This window comes from Ornithodoros turicata, chromosome 9 (genome assembly GCF_037126465.1).
Source record: "Ornithodoros turicata isolate Travis chromosome 9, ASM3712646v1, whole genome shotgun sequence".
In the NCBI taxonomy this organism is placed as follows: domain Eukaryota; kingdom Metazoa; phylum Arthropoda; class Arachnida; order Ixodida; family Argasidae; genus Ornithodoros; species Ornithodoros turicata.
Genome location: NC_088209.1, coordinates 18,511,304 through 18,536,462, shown reverse-complemented (window position 1 = coordinate 18,536,462; position 25,159 = coordinate 18,511,304). Strand labels below are relative to the sequence as shown.

Genomic DNA, 25,159 nt, shown 5'->3' with positions numbered 1-25,159 from the left:
ACTAGGATGAAGAACGGTACAAGAAACGGTACAGCTCAAGCGTTCAAAGGTGTTAGCCTCCAAAGTATACACATTGGTCTTTGTTAACTCGTTACACTACATACACTCGTTGAAATCTGTATAGCTTAAATTTCCATCAGCGTCGAGCTGGACTAAAGCTTGAGTGCGCGATAAAAATGAAGTCATTCAATAACAACATCGCTTAAGATAACGGTAAACTGGAGGATTGGGCCTTATGGTCAAGTTCGACCAACAGATGTTTGCATTACTCTGAAAAGTGGGGTAAACTGGGGTAAACTGGCACCTCAAGACGTAAAGCCACGAAATACGAAAACTTACGGTCACCTGCATTCCAACACAAATGTTGTAATGATTACAAGAATGTCATTGCCTTGCACTTACCGAAGCACAAGCCTGTTGCTCGACCTGACAGCTGCACAGTGGGTTTTTCTGACTGACAGCAGGGCTTCACTGGATCTGCTGCTCTCTTTTCGCCCCAGCACAATATGCACTCTCCACGCGTTCATATACTGCAAGCTCTCACACAACTCGCGGCCACTGGCTATTCTGTGACGCTTCAGTGGATCTCGGGACATGTAGGCTTTCTTGGTACCACCCGCGCAGACACAATGGCGAGACTCGCAACATCTACCAGAGCTCTCCCTGCTACCCCTCTATCCAAAACGACCTCTGCCTGTCCCCTGCACGTTCGCCGTTGGCGCTGTGTCCGTACCCGGCAGTTCCGAGCGGACTCTACATCATATGATAATTTCTTACGTCTCATTGACCCTCTGCAGGACTCTATTGCCTGCCGCTACAACAGAGCTGAAGAGTCACTCCTTCATCGTCTTCGAATGAATGTTGCACGCACACCTTCACTCCTGAATAAAATGCGCCAGACGAACTCCCCTAATTGCACAACTTGTTGCGTGGAAGCCGGCATTGAACACTATCTATTATCCTGCCACCGGTATCGCTCTCAACGACTCGTCCTCCAACGCCACATGCGACTACTTGGTTACCCCAACATCTCTTTGGCCACTCTGCTTGGCCCAGTCCTACACAACCAGGGGGCGGTTACGACTGCCCTCTTGAGCTCTCTTGATGCCTCCGGCCTCTCGACAAGCCTTTAAGTGGGCTTAGTAGTGCCAGAGTGCACTACTAAGTGTCAGTAGTGCACCAGCAAGTCCCCTTTTGTGTGTGTTTGTGTGTGGTTTTTCTTTGTTTTAAGGAATAGCAAGTCGGCCTACGCCTGACTAACCTTTCACCCCTTTCTTTTTCCAATAAACATATCCCCCCAAACGCTATAAAACCCAGCCACAAGAGAACCTGGCCTACTGGTTTATTTGTGCGGTTACTATAAATGCTACACAAAGCACGAGCAGTATGAGTAAATAAGCATGAATCGCAATAGTTGCAGCTGTTGCGTGACAGTTTGATCTGATAAAGCGTGTGTACGTGCGTGCAGTGCAGCGAACAATGCTCTTCTGGCTGCCATCCTGTCGTCCGCGTCCGTTTACGGAGCGACCGATGAGAGTTTCGGCGTATGACTGCATGAAGGGCAGCACTGTTGCACATTGGATAAGGAGTGCGCATGTCGACGACCAGGCACATAACCTTCTCTGAGCGCGCCACAAGACTGTTGGGCAGGAAAGGTAAGACATGGAAGGTGACGGCGAATTATTGAAGGGCAACCATTGCACAGGGTTGTACCTTTATCACTCATAATTTGTGGGAAGCGCAAGCGTACGCCTTTTTGTGACAGCTTCGTTAACTTCACTTCATTTCAACTTCACTTTAACTTCATTTTCATATCTCACATCTAATGTTCCGCGTGTAATGGGGTAGTGTACTGCCAGTGGTGAATCACCCCAGGTCATAGTCACGATTAATTTGTTGTTGTGACAATTAAGAGAACTGCATAAGTGTCACAAAAAGACGTACGCCCCCCGTTTGAGAACGATGTCAATTGGATGATGGTTGGCTAGCTGCGTATTATGCGGTGAAGTTATGCGTATTATGCGACGTAGGAAACCTGAGTATTCAACCAGTTAAGACATATGCGAAAGCCTTAACTGTCCTGCGCCGGTCAAGCGAGAACACCACCGCTATCTGCATAGGGAAAGAAAATGTGGCAAAAGCAGTAATGGGGAACGAAATACGGTAAACTCTCCGACAGTTTACTGTATTTTATTATTGTGGTTATAACAAAATCTTTTTTTTTCTTGGAATTATCGTTGTCTTTTGTGTGTGTGTGTGTGTTTCCCAAGTCACATACTGCTTTGACCAAAATGTACGCGTTTCGAACTAAGTTATTGGAAGTGTCCTGGTAGCCAACCCCGCTTAGTGCGAAGCACTTAGACTTTTATCGAATTTCGGCTTATAGTGATTTTCCCCGGTCCTGTTGCCTTGTTATAACGAAGTTTACATTTTGAGTGCAGTCTCTCAGTTAATAAAAACCGTTCGATTGCAGAGCAAGGAAATCATGCACGAGTACAGAATAGGAATTCAGAACACAACTCTCACTGCTCACAATAGTGCGTAATTTATTAATCGATTGGTCTGATTTCATGGTTCCCACTACCTTGGGGCATGGCAACAAGTTCTGCCGTATGCGTACCAGGGGTAGAGTTTGAGACTCTCGAGTACCATGTTGCGTTTACTATGACTCCTAAACCATCAGAACACTTGGCTTCAACGATACTTTAAACGAGTAGTGATGGCTTATTCTGAAACATATCTGCGCGCCTACACATGAGTGATTCGGATACACGAAAATTGCCAGCATTTGTTCCGCAATAAACTCGCACTTTCTCAACCATCGGACACTGATGACCAAAACTCCGTGGCCCTCCGAGAAGTGTGCTGCTATTTTTTTGTGACCATCACTAACCAGGCATATTGAAGGACACATTTCATTAGCAACATACCGTCAGCGTCGTCCCATCTGTGTCGCTTTTTATCCAGGTTTCAACGCGCTGATGCAGCTATGCCTATATACTCTATTTATATTCTATACCAGATGTTACTTGAAGGTTCCCCGGCTGAATAATTTGTAAACAGGTGGTGCTGTCGAAAGGCTTTCTTTTCAGTGAGCATCCCTGAGAAATCAGCCAAGAACTGCATGAGCCGGCTCATTTGCGTACGCTAATTAATTAAACGAAACACTTCTTCTTTTAAATTTCTAACAGCGAACTTCTAACACTTCTTCTAACACTTCAAAATCACTTCTAACTTTTAAATTTTTTTTCTACGCTTTCGCAACCTTTGCTTCACTGATCAGAACCTTGAGCAAAAACTATTGCAGCGAAAAAAAAAAAAAAAAAGGAGAAGGAAAAAAGAACCCGCGTCAACACTTTGATTTTTCGAGTACTTCATTGGTTTACATATTTCTTGCGCGGAGCCACGCACCAATACGCTTTTTCGCTCGGATATCTGGCTGCCAATTACGTGTTCATCCGCCTGGTTCACACACGGGGTGACGAAAGATAAGGAACAACCGCAAAGGACGTTTCAGTATTCCCCCTGTTTCTCTATACCCGATTGGTACGCAGCTCTCAGTGCTCCGTTCCAAGCGGTAAAATCCGAGACAGGGAAGGAAAGACAAACACGGCAAGTCCTCTTTGTCCTTCCTTCCCTGTCTCCGGTTTTACAGTTTGGAATATGTACCAGGTCGCATGTGCTTTAGCCCTTTTACCGTCACTGCTCAGTTATTGGCCGATGTCTGAGGGACGGTCACTGAAACGAAAGCTATTCGACGGCCCCACCCGTTTACGAGTTATTCAGCCCCGGGACCCTCGTGGGACACCCGGTGTACAGTATAGAGCCTGCCAGTCAAAGATCTTTCTCGTCAAGGTCCACGATGTACAATTGGGAACCAGACTACGATGGGCCTGGATCCAGTGGCGAAGCGAGAGCGATGGCTGCATACGAGCTTCCGCGGGGCAGTCTTCGGAGGCACAGCTACATGGTGATGGACAACGCCACCTTCAAGAGGACCACGACGGCTGGGCTAAGACGGCGATGGAGCGACGATGTGTCGCCCGTTTCCACAATGCGCGGAGTAAGCCCATGGAATATTTATTGCTGTGTACCCGTCCAACTGGAGGCAGGGTGATGGTAGTGGCTGTGGGCTGTCTGCAGGCCTCACTTCTGTGGGAAGCGTCACGACTGTAGCTGAGATGAGAGAAATGTTAGAAGTATATGGGGGAAAATGAAGGGACGACTGAGGCTGGCAGCGGGTTTGATAGAATATGTTCCGATATGCAATATGAGCGGATTCGAATTGTATGGAATGGACTTATCCCCGGGGGGGGGGGGGGTATCATTTATCGAAAGAAAGAAAAAAACATCCATACATTCATACATCCATTTTCGTAACCGGTGCACCACTCTTGCGCTGCATTGTGATTGCTGTGGTAGTAGTAGACGCCTCCTTTCCCTTTTTTGTGGCAGGGTGGGCTTAGCGCAACTCCGTCTCGGCGCAAACTTGTTCGAGTAGCTTGCGCGTTGGTGAGGCTTATATATTGCGTTCGTCCTAATTCCTCGCGCAGCCTTTGCAATTGAGGGTACGGTGCAAGTCTGCTTTTGTGGGCCGTTTGAAATATACAATGTTTATACAAGGGTCGTTCAGGGTTGACTGAGACTTTGATTCGAGAAAAATCAGAGAATAGGCTCGTTCGGCTGCCCAGGGTGCGTCGTCGCTCACTGCCCGTGGTGGCACGGATAAGTTATTTCGCAGTGTCCTGCAGTTATTTCTTCAGCCGTTGTACACATTCACTAATGTAGGCCGAACACAAGACAGAATTCACGCGATGACGTGTGAAATCGCCAACATAGTCTTCTACGCTTGTAGAATGTGCTTGAAAACTTTTCCTCCGCACGCCACAAGGGAAGAAAGCTGGTGCCAGTGTCGCCGTGCCTCTCCACCTACCTGTAGAGGCGCTCGCATAGCCTTCAAGATGGCGGAGAAAAGGAGGATTGCCGATGAATGAATCAACCTGCTTCATGCTTTCTTCCACAAGACACGCTTCAAGAATTGTACAAATAACATAACTCGCGTGTCGTCTCCCGCTGTCTTCGTTGTTTTCGTTCACGCCGCTCCTGGGATAGTATCTTTTTTCTCTTCTCCTTCTCGGCATTGAATGTTCTTCTCCGCTGTAATTTTGCTGTTGCTGTTTGAGTTCCGTAAGCCGGGAAACTCCATCGCTGACGACGGGAATTTGCGGCAGTTTTGGGTCACCGCGAAATATGTCGGCCGGCTACTGTTACTATTCTTTATTCAGTGCTTCTACTGTGGTCCGCTAGGTGGCGAGCAGCCAGTTGGAGCGGCGAATAAGGTAACTGAATAAAACCTTCGGAGGACGAAGTGCAATCTTTCGCGGGTCAGCGGCACGTGCAGCAGTGCACGCGTAGCAGAGGCAGCTATCATGGCTGCGAACAGTGTGTGTGTAGCTGTGGAAGTTTTTTGTGAAGGAGAACGAAGGAGATTTTGCAAATATTACTGGCACGTACGGTATGGGGAACAACCGATGTCAAGGAGGAGAGTGTACGAATGGTGCGCACAGTTTGGCGAAGGACGGGATATGGTGACGAATGAACCACATGAACACGTCCGTCCGACTACAGTCACACCAGTGAATATCACAGGCGTTGAGCAAGTTATTCTCGAGAACCGGCGGGTAACAGTTCGGGACTTTGCAGCCCAGCCTAATATTAGCGTTGCCAGTGTGGAGACAATAATTCACGAGCACTTACTGTTCCGCAAAGTCCGTGCAAGATGCGTTCCCCCGACACCTCACTTGTGACCAGAAGGGAGTGCGCATGGCAGTCTCTGAGCAGCTGCGGAACATGTTTCAACCGAGGGGGACGAATTTTTGCAATCAATCATCACATGCGGTGATACTTGGATGCATCATTTCAGCCCAGAGACAAAAAAAAAAAAGCAGTATAGAATGACGACATAAGGCTTCTCCGCTGCCAAAGAAAACCAAGATGTAGCCGTCTGCTGGGAAGTTAATGGGAACTACCTGCTGTGGAACATCCGGGGTGTCGGTCATTTGAACTTCTTGAAGCAAGGGGTCACGATTAATGTCCAGTACTACTCCACGTTGATACAACAATAACAACTTCATTTTATGATGATGATGATTGGGTTGATAAAAGGTGGTGTGCGAAACGCAATTCACAAGACAAGGGGTGTTGTCCGGAAGTGTCTTTCTTCTTAGTCACAATGTCCGGTCTCACACGACGAATTTGATGGTAGCAACCCAGGCCGGAATGCCCTGGGAGGTTTCGCCCCATGCCTCTTACAGCTCAGATTTAGCCCCAAGCGATTATCATTTGTTTGGGCCCCTTAAAGAGCACCTTGGAGGAAAGACGTTCCACACAGGTTTAAGCGTTCCAGAAAGTTGTCCTGCAGTGGCTACGACAGCAGCCCGCTTCTTTGAACGGCAAAGGCATCAAAGAGTAGCCACAGCGATGGCAGCGGTATCTAGTTGCGCAAGGTGAATACCTTGAAAAACTGACGTAGTTTGGTGCTTACTGAATTTTCCATTGTATTTAAAGAGACCATGAACGACCCTTATTGTATGTCGCCCAGCGCCCTATGACCTTTGTCTAACCTATGTCTCGAGCATGCTTTTTGAAAGCAGTAGCACGGTTTCTACACTCTTAAAAATGAACTTCACCGCATAGCACGCCCCTAGCCAACCATCATCCCGAATGACATCGCTCTGCCGGGAGGGATAACATCTCATTACGGCCGAAGTCTCATTACGGCCGAAGGTCTCACTACGGCCGAAAATCCTTTAATCCCCAAGTGTCTCGTTACGGCCAAAGTCTCGATACGGCCAAAGGTAGTCTCATTACGGCCGAAGATGTCTCATAACGGCCAAAAAGAAAAAAGAAGCATCCACCATATTAGCTGTGCATATACTGTGTTTTATGTTTCCCAAAATGTGTCCGAGGCGGTGTGCCCCCACGGCTTGTGTCACACACAATGGTTCATGCACATGGTCCATGTGCACAAATGGTTCATGGTAATGAGACTTCGGCCGTAATGAGATACAATCCCGGGAGCCGTACGCCTTTTCTGTGACAATTATGCAGTGAATAAGCGTCAGAAAAAGGTGTACACCTCCCTTTTTCAGCAAATCATGGGAGAGAGCGTTATCATTCGCGATGATGATCCCCGACAAACTCATGCACCCTCTACGCATCTCCACCAGTCATCCTCTATCCTCCGTCCGTCTTTCTTTATTATTATTATTTTGTTTTTGCTATAGTCGTGACGCCCACTTCTGTGTGGCCTACAACGGCGAGCCAATCCTGCCGTTACCCCCCCCCCCTCCCCCATTTTTAAGAGTGCAGTGAGGGACTACCTACCGGCAATTAGCTACTTTTCGACAACGTACCTCTATCTCCGTACCTACCATTTTCTTGTAAAATTTGTTAACTGACAGGTAAAATACCATGATGGTACTGGGACTGGGAGCAAAAGCGCGAGGAGTGTGGGCAACACTGAATAACGACAAACGTAGGTGGTTTGGATTCTGTGTTAGCACCACGGAACAACTTTACGGCTATGAGAGCGACTTAGAGGGGTGGACAGATGAAGAGAGCGCAGCAGGAAGGAGCAGGCGGTGTTAGTATGCGTCCTGGGCCGACTTCAGGGGAACTGTGCCCATCCCCAGTGGTACGATTCGAATCCACCACCGCCCAGCCTACAGCACGACTTTAGAGTTACCACCGACGGGCTGATATCTCGATCCACTCAGCCTTGCCGCGTCTGATTATTTCCTGTCCGTGCCTAGGTTATTTTATTTACTTTTTTATCGTGGTCCCGCGTTAACCTGTTATTCAAATCAATTACTTTCCACCACTCACAAGACTTTCCTTGTCCAAGCTACAAAACCTTGCCTTCCTATCTGCGAATAATCATACGTTTTCCTCGCAAAAAACGACGCGAAAAGCAGAGTTCTGCTTGATAAACACACACATACACAGTCACAAAAACCTACTCAAGCGTAAATATCAAAAGCAAGGAAAGCCGCAAAAGAAATCGGCTAAACAATTACCCATAGCCTTCCGTACTTCACTTGCCAGGCCTTTACGGTGGACTTCCCGTGGTCTGACGTCCGCCATCCCGCGCGTTGCCTCTTTCGCGGAACGACCTCCGTTACAAACCTGCCCTCGCTCGCGTGTACTACATTTTGCCGCTGGCTCCTTATTTGAGACCGCCACGGTCTTGCGATTCATCAAAAAACTCCGTATAGAAAAAAAAAAAATCACGCAAGCAGAGGAGGAAAGGGAAAGAGGTGAAGCCGTCTATAAACCGGTCGCACGGACAAACGCACGTCACTTCCGTAACCGTATTCACCCATGCAGCGCCTATCCAGTCCGGCTTTGCTCTGGTAACCTGCACAGGGTGCGCGCTCGCTCAATACGACAGGTGCTCTTCCACAACAACTAGCGGGTCGCCGAAAAAGTGAATTTTCCGTTCAGCTGTCCTCTCGCCCGTGAAGTTCAAGTCTCGTAACATTCGCCGTGTCTCTTCGCAATGGAAACGTGGTTGGACGTGCAGCCCCTTCGCATCCCCAGGCCCAGGATCGCCGGTGGACAGAAAGGAAGGGACCACGACGCATCCGCAACCGCTGATTCAGCGAAAGCGACGGGGACGAAGAGATCGGAACATTCCTAGTTAGTTATGTGTAGCTCCCTGTGGGGGGTCTGTGAAACGCTGTGTTATTGTGTGCGTCTATGTGTTTCAATTTAAATATCTGGATGCGTGTTGATTCACCGGTGTATGTCTTAATATGCAGCCGAGATGTGGGCTTTTTGGTGAGAATGACCGCGGCAAGCGGTATTACAATGGCTGATGTGTGTATATATTCGAGTAAATAAATAATGAACCTGATAGCGTTACGAGTTCTGCTTGCTTGGAATATACTTACTGCTAATACCAACACTACGAAGACTAAGGGTTATGGCGGCTAGGGTAATAGTGTGCATCTCTTCAGAATCGTGTGGCGAGACACGGTGCAATGAATTAGGATGTAAAACGTAAAAAAAAAATTACTGGAACGGACTGTTATTCCACTTTTCACTTTATGTCTAATCTAATCCAATAATGGAACATTTAGCGATCGTTACTACGTACCAGTTCACAACCTGTAATGAAGACCGTGTATGCAAACATTTTTAGACGTGTGAAGTCTAATTAGAGATCTGTTTCACTAAGCTGTGCGTAATATGCAATACACTAGATCACATTATACATTGCTTCCAGCACCGTGTGTCTGAGATTTCCCCCCTTTCACCTTTTTTCTTTAATAAATCTTGATATCCACCCTCGTCCGGCGCACGTGAAAAGACCTCGTGTGGACGAAATTGTCCGCAGTTCTACCCTGCGGTACGTGCACAGACACACACATAAATGGGATGATGATGATGTGGTGGGTACGTACAGCATGTCGCCACTCTATAGGTTTGACGCAACTTACATGTAAATATACTCCCGTTATCCCCATACATTGCACGCGGACCATGCGTACAAAAATCTCGAAAATAATTATTGCTATAATAACTGAATTCTCGCTTAGCAATTCTTCTGTTTCGTGTATTTTTTTTATATTTTAAAATGACCAAGGACAATGCGACGGCAAACCTTCAAAACTGCATGCCATTGCGGCTGACTGTTTCACGGCCGTGTGTGCGTGTGTCATTTCGGTGGAGTTTCTAAGTAATCGCTAGAGAATTACATTACTCTTACCGGTCGGTGTCCAGTTTCTGCGAAATTTCAGGCGGAAAAGTTCGATGACAGCGAATGCAGAAGTGAGCAGCCAAACCGGTACAAGTCACATCGGTATTTGCTTTCTTCGTTGAGTAAGTAACATATGTGCACGATGACCTGTACTGAGCTAAAACAGTAATTTACGCGTGTGAATATTTGAACCAAACCCGAAGGCTACGATAAATATACGTCCACCGTTACCGCTTACTCTTTCTTAATTATTTTCTAATTAGAATGCGGACCGTTACTCGAAACAGTACATTCTAACCGGGGTCGGTATAGATATCATCTCGTTACAAAACGTCTTCCTGTAACGTGTGCGACAGTTTCCTTTGAATCACTGGACTTGGCAAAGTCCCAAATTCTCGAATAATGATTCTTCTCCTAGATTCACTTACTTAGTGACTACCTACCTACGTGAGGTCCTCTGTTTGAGTCAGAAGAAGAGCGGTCTCTCATTTGAAGGAAGCATGGGACATTGTGAAGCATTGCTTCATGCTTCCAGGATTCCCGTGTCACAATAATTGCTACGAAGCAAACGCACTGCTGACTAGAATTTTAATGGAAATTTTATCCAGCTTACTCCTGCCAAATGTTCAGCGCATGACGACGCCAAACATTTAACGTCTTATCATGGAAGGCATCGTTCGGGTACGCCAACAACACAGGTGTGACGACAATGATGACTACGCGGCGCATGACGCCATCATGACGAGACGTATGATGATGATGATGATGATTATGATGATGAACACGCGAAATATAGATGAGCACCGATGCAGCCTGTACAATGCCACGAGAATTGACGCCGGTAAGAAGCGAAGCTGGGCTGTCTCGGCGTTTTCCCTGGGTTCTCGTCAGAGAGTTTAAGACAATTGTCGGAAAAGCTCTCTGTGAAGTCGGCCCAGGACGCAATATCCGCCACACCCCCTGAGCAACATGCCGCCAGGGAGATCGCTCGGAAATAACAGGCTACCACCACCACCACCACGGTAGAAAGCGAAGCGCGAGGTACTCTTGACCTTGACAGTGGGAGTTTTGGTATAAAATTCGTTTAAATATGTTATGGACGGGTTATGAAACCGGGTTAATACAAACCCCTTCAACAACAACAACAATAAATGAACAGGTGATGATGACATGGGATGTTTCCTTCAAAAAGAGTAAACTCTACCGGAACTACTAAACGCTGTATCACACGAAAGCAGCAACCTACATAATGCGCACGCTTAATTGTAAGTGCAATTGTTTCTTTTACAAATCAATCAATCAATCAATTGCAAGGTAATTTTACACTTTTCACCGTCTAAAATGGGTGTTTCTGCAAATAAACACCTTGTAGCGCTGAATAAACGCTGCTGGAAAAAGTTTTAGGAGAAAGTTCATCGCATACAACACTCCCACCCTCACTCCATCCCCAGCATGGTGTCTTGTGCAGATTATGCCACTTGAAATCGTTCTTCACGTAGAATGCGCCATTTAGAAGAGTGTTTTTCACCCTTTTATATGTTGTGAAATTTACACCACAAAGGTGTGTACCGTCTATAGGAAAAAACATTTGCACCCGATATGTTTAAAAGACAAGTACTCAACCGAGAACCTCGGCTGTACACGAGCCGTTCTGGGATGGTCAACGCGAATACATGACGCCAATAGTAGCCTCCCTTTGGTTGCTCAAGCAGCTTCTTGCACACGATCGCCCCTGAACTGTGTGCGTAGGATGTACTCAAGGTATTCTTTTTACCTTTCCAATGCGTAGCGCCAAGCCTGCGGTAGGCCGTGGCGAGAACTGGGCGTGGGGATGCTATTTTACCCCCATGAGATGAGTCAGCGCGGCAATTTCTGTGTCAGTAGAAGACAAACAAAGTAATATGTTATGCAGATTGGGCTACTAGCGTACGGACGGCCGGGTATTCCAATTTTGTTATGTGGGACAGGTGCGCATTTGAGGAAAGACAAAGAATAAAGAAGACGGAGTCCGGATCGGGAACAGCTTATACTTTGGAGTATAGAAAGAGAGAGAGGGAGAGAGAGAAATGTTACGAACAGATCAAGACGATAGCGTGACCGAAGTGCCTCTCTCTTGCGCACCACCGCATTAACATTTTTTGAAGTATGCGTCGTCCTAAGTTACACTCTTAAAAATGAACTTCACCGCATAGCATGCTCCTAGCCAACCAACATCTCGAATGATATCGTTACCTGCCCTGATTTGTTGAAAACGGGAGGCGTACGCTTTTTCTGTGACAATTATGAACAGCATAAGTGTCACAAAAAAGGCGTACGCCCCCGTTTTCAACAAATCAGTGCAGATAACGATATCATTCGAGATGATAGTTGGCAAGGAGCGTGCTATGCGGTGAAGTTCATTTCTAAGAGTGTAGAAAGAAAGACTTATTCCGATACTGGCAGACGATTACGAAAGTGTCTGCAACATCCCCTTTTTTTTTCTTTTTTCTCGCCCCCAAGACAGACCACGCCACCAGACCAAAAAAATACCACGCTCCTTGCCATCCCGCCATTCCGAGGGCGTACACCTTTTGTGAGACGTATGTAGTGAAATGAATTGTCACAAAAAGGCGTACGCTCGACGCTTTCTACAAATCGAGCGTGATAACGCTATCATTCTGCGCAATAAGTTTGTCTGTAGAGTTATGAGACCAAGTTCTGTTTTGAGACTGCATATAGGAATCACTTTCATGCATCCACACACAGGCTCAGTGTGCAAGCGCGTACTTCTTGCAGGGGCCCTCACCTCCGTGCACATCGTGGCTAACCTTTCCCTTCTCTCTTTTTTTTTACTTTGCATTAAACATATCCCTCCCCCCCCCTCTCACCTCCGCGCACGCACCGGAACAGAATTTATGTCACAGCGGTGCTATATCACCATCGATGGTGAATTGAGAACAATACGTGGACACACTGGCGCAGTAAAAATCAGATGGTGTCTGTCGTTCAGCTGTCCGAATGGCTTCAACCTTCACGGGTCAGTTTGCAGGAAGACAAGAAAAGAAAAATATATATATATATATAAACACCGACAAGGTTATTTAATGATACAGTAGCTCATTCGTACAGGGCGACCGCTTACCGGTCATGACGTCCGTTTTTAAGGAGGCCGCCGCGTGTGTGCCTCGTTTTCGCCAATTTCCGAACGGGGGTGGGGAATGAACGTGTGCGGACGGAAGCGTGATTCAACGCTTTACTCCACAAGTAGCGTGTGTCCCACATCCACCTTGTTTCTGTTCGCTTATACCTGGGTCACTGGGTTGCCGTGTCAGAGCGCTTGTATTTTCGGCAGCAATCGCTCCATTGGCATCGGTTATGATTTTTCGACCATCTCTTCATCGACAGCGCGGTAGCACGAGTCCGTACAATGCAGCGTGTCCTTTGTTGTGGACACACATCTTCTCATCGGACGGGACGCGTGGTCGTGAATCATGAACGTTTGACACACCGTTGAGGAAGTCAAAATGACATGCAGAGTGCTAAGCTTTAATGACTTTATCTCGATGATGATGATGATGATGATTTGGATGTTTCGTCCCTCACACTCTAAAAACGGAACTTCACCGCATAGCACGCTCTGCGCCAACCATTTCCACGAACGATAGGCTAACGAGAGGCGGGGCACTCGTCGAGAAGGGCACGTGATAAAACACGTGCACGGCGCTCTTGGCGCGATACGTGAGGGGGGTGGGATACGTCACGCGCAATGTGTCACGTGCCCATATTTTTGAATTTCCCGCCGCTCGTTGGCTCATAACGACCGTAACGGCGATGAAGCGATTAAGCCCCCGATTCGAAGAGACAGGGGGAGGGGGACTCCTTTTTGTGTCAATTTAGATACATGATAATTGACACAAAAAGGCGTACGCTTTCCTCTCTACTCGAATCAGAAGCGATAACCCTATCATTCGTGGCAATGGTTAGCGACGATCGTGCATTGCGGTGAAGTTCAGTTTTTAGAGTGCAAGGCCTTAAATGCCAACCTGAAGAAACGCTTAGCGCGCATAATTTCATGGTGAACATGAAGAAAAGTAACTGTTCTGAGGCTGAAGCGTACACAGAGACGAAGGTAACACAAGGCCTCAAGATGCCTTGGTAAGTCGGAAAGGGAATGCCATCGTAGCTGTGATGTGCAGTATTTTAAGCACTCGGTACTTAAGTTGTACATCAAGTACTTTTTATTTTTTATTTATTATTCGTAATCCCAAATGACCAGAATGGTCATTGCATGGGTGTATTCATCAATAATACACAAACGTACAAATTGACACTGAATTGACACAAATCGACACTTTTGGAGGTACTTTTACTTTACTTTAAGTAATTTTTGTAATTCCGTGTTAGCGCCGCGAAACAACTGTGGCTGCTTTAAGTAATTCTGCTGAATAATACTTCTACAGTTCTACTTCAGTTCAAGTACATTTTGCTGCGCTTTCGGTTCAAGTGCTCCAAGTATCCTTCTGTGCGCAAGCAGTTTCACCACCGCCACCCTGTGTTTTAATTGTGTACACTCTGGAAAGATAGCTCCCCGCACCGGCTGTGCTGTCTGGGGTTTTCCCATGGGTTTTCCGGCAGATTTTCCGGACGAACGTCGGCACAGTTCCCCCTGCACTCTGAAACCACAGCTACGCCGCATAGCACACTCCTAGCCAGCCATCATCTCGTGTGACAACGTTCTCCCCCTTGATTTCATGAAAACAGGGGGGCGTACGCAATTTTTGTGGCAACTACGAACTGCATAATGTCACAAAAATGGTGTACGCCCCCCGTCCTCAGCAAATCAGGCTAAAGAACGATGTCATTCGGGATGATGGTTGGCTAGGAGCGTGCTATGTGGTGAAGTTCATTTTAAAGAGAGTAAAGTCAGCACAGGGTGCATACTAACCCCCCCTTCGTCCCCCACTCCTTCCTACTGTCCTCTCTCCATCTTTCCACGTCATTACGTCGTTTATAGCCACAGTTATACGCGGTGCTAGCACGGAACTACGAAAAAAACACACAGAATTTCGCCACATAACACGCTAAAGGACATTCATTGCGCAGAATTTCCCCCTGAAGTCGGCCCAGGACACATACTTAACCCCCCCCCTAACCCCCCTGTCTGTGAAGCTATATTTTAAGAATGTAATAGTACGAGAGAAGTTCGCACCTACAAATCAACTCCGCACACATATCTTTAGTGGTCTGTGATTGATCTATACACGAGCGCACGAAGCCTTCGATACACAAAGAAGTGTGCGCCGAGGCCCCTTTTTGCCGGCGGCGGCGCGCAGGTCAATTTGTCCTTCGCGGCGGCGGCGTCAGCGGCGCGCCGCGTATTTAGACACGGCGGCGGCGGCGCAGAGAACGATATATATTAATTTCAGGATCACCAAGTGCCACTGCATGTTTGAAGTACTGGCAGCATATAGCGCTTGATCTTGCAACTGCATGATGAATGAGAGAAAAAACGAAGATTAACACCAGTTCTCTCTGTGCGCAACAATTATATGATGCGGCAACAAAGTTACTTTTAAAGTTTATAAGCATACGATCATACCCTTGAAACGCCTTTAAAGCGTCATCATCCTTGCAAACACGCGCGCATTCATTAGAGAAGTACTCGTCCGCAACGCGTCTCCGTTTTCCATCGACGCACCCTTTCCTAAGTTCTCGTACTTAACGCGACGCATAGCTTGGCTTGCTCCTCGAATGAAGCGTCACTTCTTGCAATTTCTCACATGGTCTTCGAAGACCCTGTCTGTGCCAGTAGCAGCGGACATCCTCAAGACAACAGCGTCGTCATCCTACTTTTGAAGCGTTCAGAACCGTGTATCAGCACCATAGGCGTACCGAGAGAGAGGGGGAGCGGGGGGGGGGGGGGGAGCAGGCGGGACGTGCCCTGCCCTCTGGAGCTTCAAGGTCACTTGGGAAAATTGTGCACTCTTTATTCGTAGGTCGTCACGAATTTTGTCAGATATCATAATACCATGAGCTTCTGAAGACGCGCAACCCGCAACGTCCGTCTCCAGGGAAAGAGGTGATGGGATTGAACTCTTCGCCCCTATCCACGAAACATTTTGCCCTCTCCCGTTGGGAAAAATCCTGCCAACGCCCATGATCCGTACACAGTGCTAACACACAACAGAACAGACACACATACACAGACATGGACGCAGCAGACGCAGTTTTTGACAGCTTTTGACCCAACGCGCCAACCGTTATTGCCCGGCGGCGGCGTTCCGCATAAATGTTGTCGCGGCGGCTCCTCGGCGCACACCACAACCTACATAAGTTCGTCCCCGTGCTTTACACGGTCGCATCTACATTGATTATGATGCAACAACACTCGTCGCAGACGACATACTTAGTGCACATTTGCATACTTTTAGGCCAAGCACATAGAATATTGGCGATAACAAAACGTGTGAATCGGTTCTGCCATATTGTCGTGTGGCCCATTCTCAATGAGGCTGCAGGAGGTGTAACGCTGGGACTGTTCCTCTTATCTTGGCTCGGAGTATAGCGCCTGCAGGTTTGGCTGGATGGCTGGCCATTTTGGGCCAGGAGCGCGCGTGCGTTGCATGAGGATGACTTCGCATAAATTTCGTGCGTTGAAAAGGCTCGCGGCGTTATGACGACGGTATGACTCATTGTTATTTGTGGACGCCTTCCGCAGCAATTGAAAGACTCACCAGAAGAAGAGGAAGAGGAGGATGAATTTGTTGAGGAGCCTGAACCGCTGAGGTTGCCCAGGGTCCGTGCTTCGTACAACATCATCAATACGGCGGAACCTGCTGCTTCTTCTTCCCCGGATGCACCAGCGATAACGTCGGGGGATACAAAGGATGCTATGCCAGGCTCATCGTCCTCAGCGGTTCCTGACGGGGCTGAAGCAAAGTCTCCCGCAGTTGATGAAGATGAAGACGAAGAGGCCAAGGCGAGCGAAATGATGAATACTTTCTTTAGTGGGAAGTGCACTCTCAGAAAAAAGGGTGGAGCAGTTACACCTTTCAGGAGGTAATAGTTGTCGCATATGATGTGCCTAAAAGGTTGCAAAGTTCTACCTGCTACATATGAATGATAGGGTTACCGCTTCTGATTCGGTGAGCGATGAGGACGTACGCCTTTTCGTACCAATTTGGATATATGATAATTGCTTTTACCACCCTTTTACGCCCTTTATCAGACGCTATGTTGACCTAGGCGGTAACTATAGAAGATACCACCTTCGCACACCTTTTTTTCTTGTGGGATGTGGGATACGAAGCAAATTACACAGGTTTTACTGATATTACGACTGATGGCAAACACTGATGGCAAACACTGTACTCTTTACATTTGGTAAACGTGCATGGCCACCTGAAAATGTCGTGCTACAACTGCTCTAGGGTTCGTGTCTATAGGGTATTATTATTATTATCGTTGTAATCCCCACAAGGTAATTTTAAAGTTATAACTTCTATATGTGACTGTTATCTCTGGGCTCGGTATGTTACTGTTCTTTCTTCTTTTTCTTTTTCTTTTTTATTGAGTGGGCTGAGTGGTTTACGTTTCGGTCCCAAGCAGCACGACATCTTGACCCAATATTTGCCCAATATCGGCAATATCGGTCCAATATTGGCCCAATATCGGCAATATCGGCCCAATATTGGTCCAATATTGAACCAATATTGGGCCAGCATTGCCAATATTGGGCCAAGATGTTGGACTGCTTGGTGTGCTTCGATAAAACAGGTCTGCATTTCTTATCTGAATTGCTTACGTGTTTTGTAGCCTGACTCCTGTTACACACATGCGTCCTCCAGTAAAGCTGTTCAGCTTTAGGTGTACGACCTCTGGCGCTGCAAGTAGAAACACCCTCTTGGCAACAAAGAAAGAACCATTTGAATTTGCCGCTCTCACGGCTCTTACTCGGGGAATCCTCATGCAGGAAATACATCCTTTCATTCCCATTGGCAACGGGCGCGTCCGGCTGACTGTCAGACGAACGAAACCTCTCTTGGGACTCGTCATAGAAGGTGGATGTAACACAGAACAGCCTCTGCCGCGGATCGTCGGAATACACGTGAGTGAGTTCGGTCCAGTTCACGATTCAGTACATGTCTCAGGGACAGTCTCAGGGACAGTCTTCAATGGTCACTGGGCCACTGAACCACAGCCGCTTATGGGGAGAGTTTGACCGTTCTTTGATCTTCTGCAGTTCGGAGGTGTGGGCTCGCCTTGACACGTCAGACCTGTGATGGCTCTGCCCACTTGGCCGGAATGAAAGGCGAGTTGGGGCGACGCAGGGAGACCTCAAGGCCGTACTATAGGGTTTATTCACTGACGTCACCTAGCAGGTATACCGTAGGTCCCCCGAAGCCCGCCTTCGTTCGGTGCCATATGCTTTTTGGATGGCTATTAACGTCGGAAACATGGAAATTGATTGGACATGCTACAAATCACACAGGACAATAACGGACGAAACACAGGACGAAACACCAAATATAGGGTGAGTATTGGTATGGTACGGTATGGTATGGTATTGGGTGGTACGATATGGGTAGCGGCTTGGATGGGACCTACAATATGGCGCTCGAATGCAGCACATCTGCCTGCTAGCGACAGTGGCGGTCTCCTGCGGAAGACGTCATGTGAATAAATCCTATAGCCGTACCTCCACTCCAAAATGGCGCAATGAAAGGCACGAAGAGATTTCAAGGCGGTAGCGCCGATCCAAAATGGCGGCACTGGCCTTGGCGCTGCAGGTCGTGTGACGTCAACTGACGCGCTTTCCAACAGGCTCCCCTCAATGGCCAAACTCTCCCAATAAACGGCTCTCCGCTGAGCATGCGCCTAGCGCCACCAAGCGTGCAACGTGACAACTTTTCAACGAGATCTAACGCTATTTTACAAGTGGCCTCACGCGCATATGTAATGGCCACTGGTTGCAGTGCTCACTGAAGGCTGCCCGCGTAATAGGGGAACTCACTGTAATTGAGGAAGGAAGGAGAGGAGGAGCCCTGTTCTATGAGAAAGTTAAATGAGGACCCAACCACGGTGTAAGAAGAGAAAGGTGTCCGAAAGCGCCGCACGCTCCGCGCGCCGACGGTGTCGAGTCTTTGCTCGTGGTTCGGAGAGAGGCCGCTAGGCGCAGCACCCGTCTTGGAGGCCTTCTCCTCGTTGTGACCCTGAACATGTGCGTAGCGGTCCGGCATGTTCCGTGGCTGTTGCATATGATTTGCGAAAAATGAGGTGCAGGGAAGCACAATATTGACTAAGAAGTACTCTGCCTCAGCTTGTCGTGGCTGGTACAAGCCGTGCAAGGGCCGTTATTTTCAGTATAGTATATCAAGATTTTGGGCGGTTGAAGGCGCGGAGGCGGGAAATCCCTCGGAAGGTAACAATAATAATAATAATTGATAATTCGTTGCTTTACGTCGCGAATGAGCGTAATATCAGTTGTGGATATTAAACCGGATAATGCTTTATTATTACACGGACTCCCCGTTGGCGTTATCACGAAAATATTGGCGCAATATGGGCAAAATGGGCTTGCGAATATGGGCAGCCCATATTGCTTAAATATGGAGCCTGGTTGCACTCCCCATATTGATCTCATATTGGCAGCCCATATTGGACCAATATTGGCAATCTTGGCAGCCCATATGGGTCCAATATTGGCGTGCTGTTTGGGATGTGACATCACTGCTGGTTTCCCTATTCTGGTTTGTTTTAACCAACGTAGTGGTTTGAAAGTTGGTTGCGGAATTCCTGGGTAGATGTTGCAGGGGTTGCAGGGACGCCTTACATCGGCCATTTTTGCATTTACCGTCAAGCGGTCTCTTGTGTGGTCTCACGTCACAGGCATCATCATTTTCAAGTCACGTGACTCTTAATGCGTTCCGTTTTAGCGACTGCCCACAAAGTCTCACCTGCTTAGAGGGGCACTAAAGCGCAAAAAAATTTCTCCTTGCGGAATGAAAGATGTTGTTACCTTGACAGCAACACAAAGGGAACGAGATTAATCCATCGTGTTTCATGCGTTGGGAATGCGTGGCGGCGTCCTATTGGTTTACTCAAACGATCTCCCGCGATGATTGGACAAATTGTTTGAGGAGGCCAATAGGAAGCCACACTACATTGTCGGGCGTCTTGAGAAAGAGAGGAGGAGAGAAAATCATAAATATGCGCATAAATCACAAATGACACCAGACAAAACCCGTTCCTTTGTGTTGTTGTCAACATCTTTCATTCCGCGAGGAGAAATTTTTGCACTTCAATGCTCTAGTGCACTTCAATAGGGAGCTCCTTGCATGACATGATAGCTTACTCCTTCGAAGTACAAGTGCATCGCATTGGCTGAGTGAGCTTTAGCGCCGGTGTCGTCATCACATCTTTAAAGGGACTATCGCATCCGTCGCGGTCGATTTCGAAACTACAGTGCCATTTTACTCCTGGTTCATCACCCCACAATGATGGCGAAAATCCGACGTGAATTGGTGGAGTTGTTTCTGTACAATTTCATGTAACGCATGGCAAGAGCAGACGATTGATGTTGAGAGCGTTCCGGAATTCCCTCTCTGGAAATCGGAGAAAACGTCACTTAGACAAGGCCAATCAGGGAGCGGCAGAGAGGCCTTGGCGTGCGACCGCCGGGCGGGAGTGATGGCGTCTGCAGGTCGCGGGGGGGGGGGGGGAGGACCGCGATCGGATCGTGGAATGCTGTTTCTGGTTACCGTCGTTTGCACAGCCAGGGGCGTAACACCGTGTTGCACGGAACGTAGTCATGACAGCACTCACACTGGTAAGCGAAAGTCGGCGTATCTATCGAGGTGTTTTCACTTAGTATGTTGCGGTGCACTCTCAGAAAAGAGCATGTGAAAAGGTGGTAACTTCTGTAGTTACCACCTACACTCTTAAAAATGAACTTCACCACATAGCACGCGCCTAGCCAACCATCATCCCGAATGACAACGTTCTTGCCTTAGATTTGTTGAAAACGGGAGGAGGATCCTATTTTGTGCCATGCATAATGAACACAAAATAGGCTCCTCCTTCCGTTTTCAGCAAATCAGGGGCGAGAACGTTGTCATTCGGGATGATGGTTGGCTAGGAGCGTGCTATGTGCTGAAGTTCATTTCTAAGAGAGTGCGGCCAACAACGGCAAGCTACCTCGACACCCCCCCCCCCCCCTCATTTCTAAGAGTGTAGGTCAACATAGCGTATGATAAAGGGTTTAAAAGCAATTATCATATATCCAAATTGCTACAAAAAGGCCGCCTCGCAAACCGAATCAGAAGTGGTAATCTAAGTGGTGGGTAGAGGTTTATTACTTGCGCTGCGCTCCCATTCGTGTGGCCGGCTTACGTTATTCCGGCTTAGCTGCAAAGGAAGCGCGAATTTTTAAAACTCGTTTGGTTTAATAAGTACGCTGTTTTCGGTAGAGAAACTTGGCCAAATAGGCTGTGAAACCGTGCTGTATAATTATCGTATCGGTCTAATACACACATTTCCGGATGCGATAGTTCCTTTAAGAGTAGTCAGCAGGATGATGATGATTGATGATGATTGGGGGTTTAATGGCGCATTGACAACAAAGATCATAATGAGTAGTCAGCAGGACGAGACATCAGTGGCAACGTATGTGACACTGTAAGCACATCGACGACGACAGAGGGATTGCTGAACGACAATCGCTCTGTCCGAAAACGGTTTGGTCCCTGACCATGAGCGCAGCCATCTTTAGGGTCCCGTGTATGTCGACGTCGACGTCTACGTTTGCGATGACGTACGTGTGACCAGCACCTGTCTATAATTCATTGCGCTCGCTTTGCAGAATATCACCTGCGAACCCTTTTTGGCTTTTTTTTTTTTTTGCCGCAGTTTGCCCACATCATTTTGCGTGTAAATAAATTCAATTCAATTCAGTCGAAAGCTGGCTTCTGGGGCACCCCTCTAATAAATGTGCCGCCTCAAAATGGCCACCAATGTGGCGTGTGCTAAACCTTCACATTGAGCTGCTCAGGTATAAGGTGACGCTCACGAAGCTCCGAAGAAGCCTGAACTTGCTAATATGGCGATGTATAGCAAGCGAGAGTGTGGTTACGGTAACCTACTACTAGAACCCTGAGATCAAAGAGAAAAGAAGACACGACAAGACTTGTTGTGTCCTGTCTGTTTTCCTCCTCGATCTCGGAGTTATAGTATAGTGCATCACTAAAACTTGTCCCCAGGACTTACGTCACTTACCCCGTGCATTCCTCCTCTTCTTTCCTCTATCACTCACTGTGATATCTTCTTGTTTTCCTTCCGTCTGACTAATCCAATGACCTCCAGCCGAAAGGAGCGGCGCACGAGGCAGGAATCCTACGTCCAGGACAGCAACTGCTGGAAGTGCAAGGGGTGCCCACGAACCGACTGACGCACGCTCATGTTGCGAGGCTCTTGGCTGACGCATACTACTCTGGAGGCGGCGGCGAGGGAGGAGTCACCCTCATCATTGAGCCCTTGGAGCCAAGGCGAAGATTTTCCTTCTTCTGGGACGCTGATTCGGAGGCCTAACAACAGAGCTGGCCAAACTGAAATATTTTTGACTACGTTTGCGTATAGAATCAAGCACAGTGCTTGTGGTACAAGAAAATACAGTTATTCGTTGGAAGAGGGCGCTGCTAGAATCTCAAAAGTGAGTTATTCGACGAGTTAGAGCAGGAAGCAGAAAATCCAGAAGTCCCAGTAACGGCAAACAGAATTAACGGCAAGACCTATTTCTCCGCACACGGGCTTAACAGGACAGACTGTCACATTTCGTGGCATATCCTCCGACGTCATCGAACATCCAATGACATTAGCAAGGAGAGCGGGCGCATGGGGAAGAGGCTGTAGAAATTCAGATAGCAAGTGGGAAAGAAGGTCAGAGCGGGAATACGTGCACCGTGGCACCGTGGGAAAGGACACCGCCTGAGTTTCGTGCGTGGGAGCGCGTGCCACGACAATCCATGTGAACTCCAATGTCAAGTCTGTCCTTAGAATGTATGCTGCAGTAATAAGGTCAGATATATGTTACGTACCTGGACGTAACTAATAAGTACGGCTAAATAAGGTTCTCACGACGTAGCTGCTTTCCTTATCAAAGAGTCAGAACTCGGTAGTAAAGACTGCTATAGGTCTCATGCTGTGACACCCTCATAGCCGTCCGCCTTGCTCTACCATAACTTCTGGTTATCTCCTGATTAACTTTTCCTTGGAGGATAGAGCTCTAGAACTAATAAAACCTGTCTTCAGAAAGTCTCGTTCGTATTCCTTCACGGTAGCTCCTTTGGGTGTTTGATACTGGAGCTAAGTACTAAAAACATCAACGGAGGAAGTGCAAGGGCGCAGGCGAGCTGGTACATGATAATACGAAGGGAACCCAGAGACAGGCGAAAGAAAACACGAAATACACACGATCTCAGTAAAAACACTACTCACTAAAAACTAACTAAACTAACTAAAAACTCACTAAAAACATCGTCTTTGCTATACGGTTGGGTATACATGGCAGACTGACAGGAACGGTAAAATCGTGATATCTGATATCTGCATCTGTCTCGGCGAAGTTCTCGTAGCGAAGTTTGTATCGTGGCGAAGTATCGTTTGGGGAAGAGTAGAAACTTTGCACTCTCAGGCGTGTCTAACAGAGGTGCAAAAGCTTAAAATATCGATAATTTCCGACATCTGAAACAGAACATCGACCAATATAGATTAAACATATCGATGCATAGCCAAATAAAAATACCCATGGATGGATATATACGTATATATCGATATCATCGAGAAAAATATCAACATCGCATACTCATCTCTTCCGATATCAGCGATCCTTTTATAACACCAATAACATCGAGTGGACAAAATATTTTTAAAAATCGATACGATTCAATTGCCCCACACATAGCGTATAGAGACGCCTGAATGACGGATGATCCCGCTTATGCGTCCTGACGACTGACTCGCTTTCTGGCGTACCGGCTGCAAAGCTGAGTGACTACTTTGAATGAGACGGCCGCTTGGCGTCGCTCTAGTTTCTACCTTGAGGGATCATTTTATCCATCCACAGCACCATGCTCCAGCAGACTTGCTCTGAACCTTCCATTCTTCGCCAGAATGGATTCTCGACTCAACCGGAGACGAACGATCTAGGTCGCTGCTTGACGAAGTTGTTTGACTGAGAGCGAATAAGAAGCGACAGGAGAGAAACCTGGCGTGGAGGACACTGAGAAAACGTTTCCATAAAGAATGTTCGACGGCTAGCTCGTCAATTGGAAAGAACTCTCGCGCCCTTTAATGGGCCGGGCTGACGTTGATATCTGGAGCGCACGTCACGAAGGTTGTGGTGATCGAAGAAATCGGGCGAAAGTTATTCGTCCTTGTTCTTTTAGTTCTCCCCTGTCTGAGTATGTCAAAGGGTCAAAGAGCTTAACAACAGGGAGGAGTTCTATAAGGTGTGAAAACTTGTTGGCCGGGTTATGCTGCTGTGTAAATATAGCGCCTGTGCGACACAGACATGAGAAATATGTGACTCCTCGACAACTGTGCGTTCAAGGGCCACTAAAGTAAAAATATATATATATCTGCTCGCGGAATGGAAGGTACCGTTACCTTGATACTAACAGAAAAGGAGCGGGACACATGGCTCGCGTGTTTTCTGCGTTATGAGCGAAAGAAAACGCATTTTAAGCTTTCCCTCTCCCCCACTCTCTCAAGAGGCGCGACAATGCGGAGAGGCCTCGGATTGGTCTCCCCAAACGAACTCGCGCGATGATTGGACAAATCACTTGAGGGGAGAGCCCCCGCCCGTCGTTAGCCCGTGAGCGGTGGAAGCGGTTAAGCCTCGTGATTTGTTAAAAACGGGATGCGTACGCCTTTTTGTGACACTTATGCACAAATATTAATTGTCAGAAAAAGGCTTACGACCCGCGCTTTCCACAAATCGGAAGTGATACAGATATCACTCTGTAGAATGGTTGGCCTTCAGCGTGCTATGTGGTGAAGCTTCTGATCGCGTCGAGCATTCACTGTTCATGTGATGTCTGTTCGCTGTCGGAATAAAGTTAGTTTCTAAGGAATTCTAGGTAGCTGTAATCGGTCTACTCGACAACTGTCATTTCAGTGTAAAGCTTTGTTGCTCTAAATTTATGAAACTGAGCCTACATAGATCATCATACTACATCGCTCAGTACGTGCTTCGCTCCAGAGCGGCACCTACACTCTTAAAAATGAACTTCACCACATAGCACGCTCCTAGCCAACCATCATCTCAAATGATATCGTTATCTGCCCTGATTTGTTGAAAACGGGGGGCGTACGCCTTTTTTGTGACAATTATGAACAACATAAGTGTCACAGAAAAGGCGT

General features: G+C 47.5%; 1 protein-coding gene across 1 annotated transcript; it reads left to right on the top strand.

The window, feature by feature from the left end:
- Nucleotides 1–1,480: 1,480 nt before the first annotated feature.
- On the top strand, nucleotides 1,481–23,154 carry LOC135368273 (whirlin-like). Its single transcript, XM_064601447.1, has 5 exons — nucleotides 1,481–1,655; nucleotides 3,856–4,063; nucleotides 16,461–16,721; nucleotides 17,715–17,849; nucleotides 22,103–23,154. Exons 2-5 carry the CDS (start codon nucleotides 3,863–3,865, stop codon nucleotides 22,325–22,327), a joined length of 822 nt encoding a protein of 273 aa, XP_064457517.1. The 5' UTR covers nucleotides 1,481–1,655; nucleotides 3,856–3,862; the 3' UTR covers nucleotides 22,328–23,154.
- Nucleotides 23,155–25,159: the final 2,005 nt, after the last annotated feature.